This window comes from Tachyglossus aculeatus, chromosome 2, assembly GCF_015852505.1.
Source record: "Tachyglossus aculeatus isolate mTacAcu1 chromosome 2, mTacAcu1.pri, whole genome shotgun sequence".
NCBI classification, from domain to species: domain Eukaryota; kingdom Metazoa; phylum Chordata; class Mammalia; order Monotremata; family Tachyglossidae; genus Tachyglossus; species Tachyglossus aculeatus.
The window spans coordinates 136,024,893-136,035,816 of NC_052067.1; the positions used below are offsets into that span (position 1 = coordinate 136,024,893).

General features: G+C 46.4%; 1 protein-coding gene across 1 annotated transcript; it reads left to right on the forward strand.

Annotated features, from left to right (window-relative positions):
• Window positions 1-228: 228 nt before the first annotated feature.
• On the forward strand, window positions 229-1,188 carry LOC119943120 (olfactory receptor 52A1-like). Its single transcript, XM_038763988.1, has one exon. The coding sequence runs from the start codon at window positions 229-231 to the stop codon at window positions 1,186-1,188; it is 960 nt and encodes a 319-aa protein (XP_038619916.1).
• The last annotated feature ends 9,736 nt before the right edge of the window (window positions 1,189-10,924 follow it).

Genomic DNA, 10,924 nt, shown 5'->3' on the forward strand with positions numbered 1-10,924 from the left:
GCAGAGCACTGTACTGAGGGCTTGGGAGAGTGCAATATAACAATAAACCTATGGTATTTATTGAGCACATACTGTGGGTGGGGCACTGTGCTAAGCACTTGGGAGAGTAAAACATGTTGCCTACCCATAAGGAGGTTGCCATGTGTGGTCCCTTTTGGACTCTAAACAAATGACTCAGTTTTCCCTTGTTGTCCTCCTCTGTCCCTCCCTGCAGGTGACAGAATTATCATGGCAGCTCCCAATGAAACCTACATCAACCCACAGTCATTCACCCTGCTGGGAATTCCTGGCTTGGAGTCCGTACAGCACTGGATCGGAATCCCCTTTTGCGCCATGTTCACTGTGGCTGTCCTAGGGAACAGCACCGTGCTGATCATCATCAAGAGAAACCCAGAACTCCATCAGCCCATGTATCTCCTCCTGGCCATGCTGGCCCTCAACGACCTAGGCATCTGCCCAACCATCGTCCCCAAAACGTTGGGCATCTTCTGGTTCAACCTCAGGGAGATCCAGTTCAACTCCTGCCTAGCCCAGATGTTCTTTGTCCACGTCCTGGCAGCATTTGAAACCGGGATCCTGGTGGCAATGGCTCTGGACCGCTACGTAGCCATCTGCCACCCCCTGAGATACTCCAGTATCCTCACCCCCAATATTCTCCTGGGGATCGGGCTTCTGGTGGTGCTGAGGGGTGTGTTCATGATTTTGCCCTTCCTTTTCCTCATCAAGGTGAGAGTGAGCTCCTTCCGCTCCATAGTGGTCCCCCACACTTACTGCGAGCACATGGCTGTACTGAAACTGGCCACCGACGACACCAGGGTCAACAGGATATACGGTCTTGCTGTGGTGTTCATCATCTTCTGGTTCGACAGCTCATTCATCACCACCTCTTACACGCTGATCTTCAAGGCTGTCTTCCGGCTGCCAGGGAAGGAGGCCCGCCTCAAGGCGTTCAACACCTGCACGGCCCACATCATCATCATAATGCTCACCTACACGCTGGCCCTCTTCTCCTTCCTGGGGCACAGGTATGGCCACCACCTCACTCCCTACGTCCACATTCTCCTGGCCAACTTCTACCTCCTGGTGCCCACCGTTGTCAATCCCATCATCTACGGAGCCAAGACCAAGGAGATCCGGCTTCGGGTTATCACCATGTTCTCCCTTCGAGGGACTCTATCCAAGATGTGACTCAGCTTTGTGCCACTATTTACTTTCTATAGATTTGGGGAGGAGATGGAGTCGAGCTACTGGATAGGGAGCAGGGGACAAGACCTTGGAGTCAGGAGGGGACCAGAAGCCTAGTCTCAAGGCTGGGCTAGCTCTGAAGCCCCGGAGAGTCTGTTCCTGTAAGTCTGGAAAAGGGCATCTGGTCAATCCAGGCCTGAGATCTTTAATAATTGAATACGTGGGCTGAATGAGAGAAAGAAGTCAAGAATAACACCAAGGTGATGGGTTTGTGAGACTGTAAGGATAATAATAATAATGATACCTGTTAAGTGCTCACTATGTGCTGAGCACCGTACTAAGCGCTGGGGTAGATACAAGATAATCAGGTGGTGTAGTGGATAGAGCATGGGCCCAAGAGTCAGAGGATCATGGGTTTTAGTCCCGGCTCTGCCACTTGTTTGCTTTGTGACCTTGAGCATGTCACTTTGCTTCTCTGTGCCTCAGTTCCTTCACCTGTAAAATGGGGATTGAGACTGTGAGTCCCACGTGGGACAGAGACTATGTCCAACCCGATTTGTCTGTATCCACTCCAGTGCTTAGAACAGTGTCTTGCAGATAGTAAGTGCTTAACAAATACCACAGTTATAACTATAACTATTATTACTTGGGGAATACCAACAGTGTTCTTTGTAATCCTGAGGAAGGATCTTATGGGTGGAACTGCCCCATTCGGTCAATACCCCTGCTACACCAAAGCCCATCTCCAGTCCTTCTGCTATGTTTCACGACCCCCAGAAGGGAACTTGACTCTGTCCCTCCATGACACAGCCATCATATTCAGAAAATTCCTTCCTTGGATGATCTCATACCCTCCCTCCTGAGGTCGTGTCTAGCTCCTTCGCCCCCACCCTTCATTGTCCACGTGCTTATCAGATGAAGTTTGCTTGACTTGCCCACTAGCGTGCAAGCTTACTGGAGGCAGAGACCATGTTTTCTTTTCTTTCTGTGGGTACTCAAACAGCCTAATATAATGTGCTGCCCACAGCAGGTTGTCAGTATAGTTTTTGATGAACAGTAGATGCCCGGGTCAGAACTCTATACCTAGTAGATGCTCAGTACAGCACTGAAATACATAGTAGGCTCCACACGTATCTTATCCTCAGAACACCTCTGCTAAGTCCCTCTTGGGAAGGAACCTAATAAATACTGATGACTCTGATTCTGCTTCCTTTATCTGGTACCTAAATTACATCAGCCAGCACATCACTGGGCCCTAGGAAGTTTGCTCTAGGAGATGATATGGGATGGCCTAATGCCAGGGGAATTTTTCCAGGATGCTGAAGAGAGCTTGTCACCCCCACAGAGAACCAGTTTGGCCTGGTGGAAAGGCCACAGGTCTGGAAATCAGGAAACCTGGGTTCTAATCCTGGCACCTCTTCTCTCCTGTAATATGACCCGGGGCAAGTCACTTTACTTCTCTGTGCCTCAGTCTCCTCTTCCGTAAAATGGGGATTCAATATTTGTTCTCCCTCCTGCTTTGACTTTGAGCTCCATGTGGGACAGGGACTGTGTCTGACCTGATTAACTTATGTCTACTCCAGCACCTCCAGCACTTGGAACAATGCTTGACATATAGTAAGCACTTAACAGATAAGATAATAATAGTAATAATGATACTAATAATACTAATAATAATGATAATAATAATAATAATAATAATAATGCAGAATTATAATACTATAATTATAATAATATTAATGCGGTGCTGAGGTGATAGTAAGGAGATGGAGTAGGGAGATGAAAAAGGGAAGACGCCTAGGGAAGAAGTAATAATAATAATAATAATGGTGGTATTTGTTAAGTGCTTAATATAAACTAGGCACTTTATTAGCACTGGGGTGGATACAAGCAAATAGGTTTGGAACAGTCCTTGTCCTGCATGGGGCTCAGTCTTCATCCCCATTTTACAGATGAGGTAACTGAGGCACAGAGAAGTGAAGTGACTTGCCAAAGACCACATCTTAGACAAGTGATAGTCAGAATTAGAACCCATGACCTCCTGACACCCAGGCCAGTGCTGTAGCCACTACTCTAAAATTTCAGAAGGACTCTGAAGATGGGAAGCGCAGTGGTCTGCTGAATGTGAAGAGGAGGGTATTTCACTGCATATTAGCCATTAATTCCTGTGGCATATTAAGCATTAATTCCTGAGGAGAAATCCTGGAAACACTGGGCCCTTATTAATGTGTTCCCAGAGGACGAATGTTTCTCCAACTGTGTGGGGAGCTGGACTGGGCAGCAGACCTCCAGGTAACCCAGACAGCTTTCCCTTCCCAGCACAGTCAGAGCACAGTCTGAACACAGGGAATATAAGGTTGCAGGGTTTCCCAGGCCTGTGAGATGATGTGTTGTGTCCAGCCCTGATCTCTCTCTCTCTCTCTCTGCAGTCTAACATTTTCTCCTGCCTTCAAGACATTGCTACTTTGATGTCCTCCCACCAACTCTAGCTTAACATATCCAAAACAGAACTCCTTAGCTTCCCACGCAAACCTGGTTCTTCTTGTCACTTTCCCATCATCACTGTAGATGGCACGACCATCCTTACAGTATCAAAAACCCGTCATCTTGGTGTTATTCTTGACTTCTTTCTCTCATTCAACTCACATTCATTCATTCAGTCAGTCAGTCATATTTATTGAGTGCTTACTGTGTGCAGAGCACTGTACTAAGCGCTTGGGAAGTATAAGTCGGCAACGTATATAGTCCCTACCCAACAACGAGCTCACAGTCTAGAAGGGGGAGACAGACAACAAAACAAAACATGTAGACAGGTGTCAAAATCATCAGAACAAATAGAATTAAAGCTATATGCACATCATTAACAAAATTAATAGAATAGTAAATATGTACAAGTAAAATAAGTAGAGTAATAAATCTGTACAAATGTATACAGGTGCTGTGGGGAGGGGAAGGAGATAGGGTGGGAGGGGTTGGGAGGAGGAGAGGAAAAAGGGGGCTCAGTCTGGGAAGGCCTCCTGGGGGAGGTGAACTCTCAGTAGGGCTTTGAAGGGAGGAAGAGAGCTAGCTTGGCGGATTTGTGGAGGAAGGACATTCCAGGCCAGGGGAAGGATGTGGGCCGGGGGTCAGTGGCGGGACAGGCGAGAAGGAGGCACAATGAGGAGGTTAGTGGCAGAGGAGTGGAGGGTGTGAGCTGGGCTGTAGAAGAAGAGAAGAGAGGTGAGGTAGGAGGGGGCGAGGTGATGGAGGGCCTTGAAGCTGAGAGTGAGGAGTTTTTGCTTGATTGACAGGTTGGTTGACAGGCATCTACTGGAGATTTTTGATGAGGGGAGTAACATGCCCAGAGCGTTTCTGCACAAAGATGATCTGGGATGGAGAGGAAAGGGAGGATCTTGGCAATGTTGTGGAGGTGAGACCAGCAGGTTTTGGTGACAGATTGGATGTGTGGGGTGAACAAGAGAGTGGAGTTGAGGATGACACTAAGGTTGTGGGCTTGTGAGATGGGAAGGATGGTAGTGCCGTCTACAGTGATGGGAAAGTCAGGGAGAGGGCAGGGTTTAGGAGGGAAGATAAGGAGTTCAGTCTTGGACATTTTGAGTTTTAGATGATGGGCAGACATCCAGATGGAGATGTCCTGAAGGCAGGAGGAGATATTCACTCCATTACTAAATCCTTGGTAAAATCTATCCTTTCTTCTCTATCCATACTGCTACATGTTAACACAGTCATCCTATCCCACCGGGATTACTATTTTAGCTTCCTTGCTAACCTCCCAGCCTCTCGTCTCTCCCCACTCCAAACCACACTTCACTCTGCTGCCCAGGTCATTTTTCTAAAAAACTTTTAGGACTTGTTTCCCCACTCCTCTAGAACCTCTAGTGGTTACCCATCCATCTCGGGAACAAACAAAAACTCCTCACCATTGCCTTCAAAGAACTCAATCACCTTGCTCCCTCCTACCTCACCTCACTATTCTCCTGCTATACCCCAGCCAGCACACTTCACTCCTCTAATGCTAACCTCCTCACTGTTCCTCGGCCTTGTCTGCCTTGCTGCCGACCCCTCGCCTACATCCTGCCTCTGGCCTGAAACTCCCTCCCTCCCTCAAGTCCCCACTTCAAAGTCTTATTGAAGGCACACCTCCTCCAAGAAGGCTTCCTTGATTAAGCCCCCCTTTCCTCTTCTCCCACTCCCTTCTGCATCACTGACTTCCCCTCCCAGCCCCTTAGCACTTATGTACATACCTGTAATTTATTTATTTATATTAATGCCTGTCTCCTCCTCTAGACTATAAGCTTATTGTGGGCAGGGGTTGTGACTGCTTATTATGTTGTACTCTCCCAAGTGATTAATAAAGTGCTCTGCACACAGTAAACACTCAATCAATACTGCTGAATGATTGAATGAATGAGTGATGGTGTGTTGTGTGATGGTGTGTGTGTCCTCACTACAGGGACATCATCCTTGGAATTGATTAATTTTAAGAAGTCCTCAATATCCTCATATTTAAACTGGCTTCAATCCCAGATTTTATGGTTCTGGTGATCAAGAAAGAGGAACTGCCCCCAAGGAGCTGCCCAGAGAAGATGAGCTCTGCCTAAGGAGTGATCAGCTGGGAAAGACAGTGGCAGGGCCCTCAGGAAAGTCAGGTTTCCGGTAATGGATCCTGGAGAGTGGAAACGCACTGGTTGCTTCCCAGGGTGGCCTGTCTCATTTGGGTGGTCTGGGGTGGGCTTTGAAGCCCCGAGGCTATGATGCGCTCCTCCAATGACCTCTCTCATTCCCCACCACCCTCTTCCTTGTCGGCATCCCCAAACTGGCTGCCATGCATATCTGAACCTCATGACCTTTCTTCTGCTCCATGTTCTGCAGAACTGTGGTCGGCACTGACCCTCTGTTCTTGAAAGAAAAGATGGACCGAGACCTTCAGAAGCCAATAACAATAATAATAATAATAATAACAATAATAATAATAATAACAATGGCATTTGTTAAATGCTTACTTTGTGCAAAGCACTGTTCTAAGTGCTGGGGGGAATACAATGAATCGATCAATCAAGCAATCAATCAATCATATTTATTGAGTGCTTACTGTGTGCAGAGCACTGTACTAAGCGCTTGGGAAGTACAAGAATACAAGGTGATCAAGTTGTCCCATGTGGGGCTCACGGTCTTAATCCCCATTTTACAGATGAGGTAACTGAGGCTCAGAGAAGTTAAGCCACTTGCCAAAGGTCACACAGCGGATATGTGTGGAGCCGGGATTAGAACCCATGACCTCTTACTCCCAAGCACGTGCTCTTTCCACTGAGCCACGCTGCCCATGCTCTTCTTCTTGGCCGTGCTGTTCTCCAAAGACCTGGTCTGCTCCTGCTCCACCCTGCCCAAGATGCTCTCCATCTTCTGGGTCAAGACACAGGCCGTCAGCTTCTAGGCCTGCCTGCTGCAGATGTTCATTGACCTCTCCTTAGACTAGGAGCCCAATGTGGGACAAGATAAACTTGATAAACCTGAATCTACCCCAACACTTAGAAAAGTGCTTAATAAGTAGTAAGCACTTAAAAAATACCATGAGAAACAGTGTAGAGCAAAGACCATGGTCCTGGGAGTCAGAAGGACCTGGGTTCCAGTCCCTGCTTTGCTACATGTCTTCTTTTGACCTTGAGCATGTCACTTAATCTCTATGTGCCTCAGTTATCTCATCTGTGAAATGGGGATCAATCAAGCAATCAATTGTATTTACTGAGTGCTTACTATGTGCAGAGCACTGTACTAAGAGCTGGGGAGTGTATAATACAACAGAATTAACAGACATGTTCCCTGCCCATAACAAGCTTACAGTCTGGAGGGGGAGACAGACACAGAACCTTGTGACTCTCATGTGGGACATGAACTTTGTCCAACCTGATGAGCTTCTATCTGCCTCTACACCAGAGCTTGTTAGTAAGTCCTCAACAAATACCATAAAAAAGGACATGGCCTGTGTCCAACTTGATCTTATATCTACTCCAGCACTTAGCACACCTTGTCTTATGCCGTTGAGTCATCTTCAACCCATAGTGATGCCACAGACACATCTCTCCCAGAACGCCCCACCTCCATCGGCAATCATTCTGGTAGTGTAACCATAGAGCTTTCTTGGTAAAAATACAGAAGCAGTTTACCATTGCCTCTTTCCACACAGTAAACTTGAGTTTTTGCCCTTTATTCTCTCCCATGACACTGCTGCCCAGGACAGGGAAGTTTTGACTTGTAGCAGATTGCCTTCCAGATGCTAGCAACTGCCCAAGCTAGAAATGGAATGGATACTCCTCACTATCTACTATGTTGCCAACTTGTACTTCCCAAGCGCTTAGTACAGTGCTCTGCACACAGTCAGTACTCAATAAATACGATTGAATGAATGAATCTACTACTATCTACAGTGCCCTCCCTCCACACATCCACCAAGCTAGCTCTCTTCCTCCCTTCAAAGCCCTACTGAGAGCTCACCTCCTCCAAGAGGGCTTCCCAGATTGAGCCCCCTTTTTCCTCTCTTCCTGTCGATCCCCCCTGCCCTACCTCTTTCCCCTCCCCACAGCACTTGTATATATGTTTGTACAGATGTATTACTCTATTTATTTTACTTGTACATATTTACTATTCTATTTATTTTGTTAATGATTAGCATCTAGCTTTACTTCTATTTATTCTGATGACTTGACACCTGTCCACATGTTTTGTTTTGTTGTCTGTCTCCCCCTTCTAGACTGTGAGCCCGTTGTTGGGTAGGGACCGTCTCTATATGTTGCCAACTTGTACTTCCCAAGCACTTAGTACAGTGCTCTGCACACAATAAGTGCTCAATACATACAATTGAATGAATGAATGAATGAATATGCCACTGCCTGACTCTCCCTCTTGTAGTCGAAACTGGCAGAGTACTGGGAACTCTCCAGATGTGACCCTAAGAGGGGTGCTTAGCACATAGTAAGTGCTTAATAAATGCCATAAAAAATTAATAAAAGAAGCTCCTTTACCACCATGGAGTCAAGGGCTCCTGGTTGCTACGGTGCTGTACCATTACTTGGGCAACTGACCTTCTGCTATATGGGTCAGTGTTTACCCCAACTGACCTTCTGCTATATGGGTCAGTGTTTACCCCTGGATTGAGGGGAGTTGGTGATACTTAAGGGACATGGATTTGGAAACATTTAATTAAAGTGGAAAACTTGGTCCCTACCCTTGAGGAGCTTTAAGCTAACACAGTAGTGGAGTAGAATAAACAGGTAGACATAGATCTTATACAAATCCTGGGAACAAAAGGGATAACAAAGATATAACTGGTAAGTAGCAGCGGTAGAAGCCGTGTGGTCTAGTGGATAGAGCACTGGCCCATGAGTCAGGAAGACCTGGATTCTAATCCCGGCTCCGCCATTAGTCTGCTGCGTGACTTTGGACAAGTCACTTATCTTGTCTGTGCCTCAGTTACCTCATCTGAAAAATGGGGAATAAGACTGTGACTCCCATGTGAAAGACAGAGACTGTGTCCAACCTGATTAACTTGTATCTACCCCAGCATTTAGAACAGTGCCTGGCACACAGTAAGCGCTTAACAAATACCATAATTAAAAAATTAGTAACTCCCCAATGTGCACAAAGTGCTAAAAAAAAGTATATGGATGAGACATAGACATGGTCCCTGATCCCCCAGGTCCTCTCAATCCAAAAGTAAGATGGGGAAAGGGTTGGCAACAGACACATGATGATATTTGATTGTGGCATTTGTTAAACGCTTAATATGTTCCAAAAACTGTGCTAAGCGCTGGGGTAGACACATGGCAATCAGATCAGACACAGTCTCTGTCCCACACAGGGCTCACTGTCTAAAGGGGAGGGAGAGAAACATTTAATAATAATGATAATAATGTTGGTATTTATTAAGCACTTACTATGTGCCAAGTACGTGCTAAGCATTATCCCAAGTGCTGGGATAGATACAAGGTTATTAGGTTGACCCACTTGGAGCTCACGGTCTTGATCCCTTTCTCCCTTTAAAGACTCACTGAGAGCTCACCTCCTCCAGGAGGCCTTCCCAGACTGAGCCCCCCTTTTTCCTCTTCTCTTCCTCTTCCCCTCCCGATTGTCCCCTCTCTCTGCCCTACCCCTTTCCCCTCCCCACAGCACTTGTTTATATTTGTACATAATTATTGCTCTAGTTTATTTGTACATATTTACTATATTTATTTTATTAATGATGTTTATATAGCTATAATTCTATTTATTCCAATGGTATTGGCACCTATCTACTTGCTTTGTTTTGCTGTCTGTCTCCCCCTTCTAGACTGTGAGCCCGTTGTTGGATAGGGACTGTCTCCGTATGTTGCCGATTTGTATTTCCCAAGCACTTAGTACAGTGATCTGCACACAGTAAGCGCTCAATAAATATGATTGAATGAATGAATCCCCATTTTACAGATGAGGTAACTGAAGCATTGAGAAGTGAAATGACTTGCCCAAAGTCACACAGCTAAGTGGTGGAGGCGGGATTATAATCCACGACCTCTGACTCCCAAGCCCGGGCTTTTTCTACTAAACCACGCTGCTTCTGTCAGGAAACTGAGGCTCTGAGACCTGATGTGCCTTCCCTAAGTTTACACTTAACGCTTAGTACAGTGCTCTGCACACAGTAAGTGCTCAATAAATACGATTGATTGATTGACTTACACAGCAGACAAGTGGCGAAGCCAGAATTATTAACCAGTCTCTTGACTTCCTGGCCTGTGCTCTTTCCACAGAAGTCACATGGCTTCATAAGGAAAGTGCGAAAATATGTGAGACAAGGACCAAAATGAATTCGAGTACCAGGATTTCAGGCTTCTCTAGGCTCAAACCAACTGTCACAGAAGTCATCTTCCCAACATTCTCAAAATTGAGAAGGCCACAAATGCTGCTGCGTGAGTCCTTCTTGGGTTGGAGCAGAGGCTGACAGGAGTCCCGGTGGCATGGGTAAGTCTTAGGGCCGCTGAGACTGGAAGTGACATAGTTGGAAATGATGAACCAGGGCATTAGAGGAGGTGATAGAGGAGCCCAAATGCCAGTACTTCCCTTGCTTCACAGGCAACTCAGCCCCGTACTCTTTCACTCTGTTAACTCAGCGATGATAATGTGCAGAAACCACTGTGTGGCTTGGGGCAGTAATACAGGTCAGCTGAGATTCAGGTGCTGGAGAGAATGACTATACAGCTACATGGGAAACTGGCTGAACCATTTGCCTCAGGCTGAGGTCAATCAATAGAATTTATTGAGGACTTCCCTTGTGCAGAGCACTGTACTAGGCACTTGAGAGAGTACAATACAACAGAGTTAGAAGTGTTCCCTGCCCACAGTGAGTTTACAATCTAGAGGGTGTGCTTACAGTCTAGGGTTCAGTCCAAAGCTCTTCCACAAGTACAGAGTAATCCCTTCCCAAAGGAGCATGGTGTAGTGGATAGAGCACAGGCCCGGGACCCAGAAGGTCATGGGTCCTAATCCCCGGCCCACCACTTGTCTTCTGTGTGACTTTGGGTTAATCACTTCACTTCTCTGGCCTCAGTTACTTCATCTGTAAAATGGAGATTGAGACTGTGAGCCCCACCTGGGACAGAGACCATGTCCAACCTGATTTGCTCGTATCCACTCCAGTGCTTAGTACAGTGCCTGGCACAGAGTAAGCGCTTAACAAATACAACCATTAATATTAATGCTAAGAGAATGGTTA

Excerpts from the sequence above, each read along its gene's own strand:
- LOC119943120 (XM_038763988.1), top strand. The coding sequence starts at position 229 with ATGGCAGCTCCCAATGAAACCTACATCAACCCACAGTCATTCACCCTG.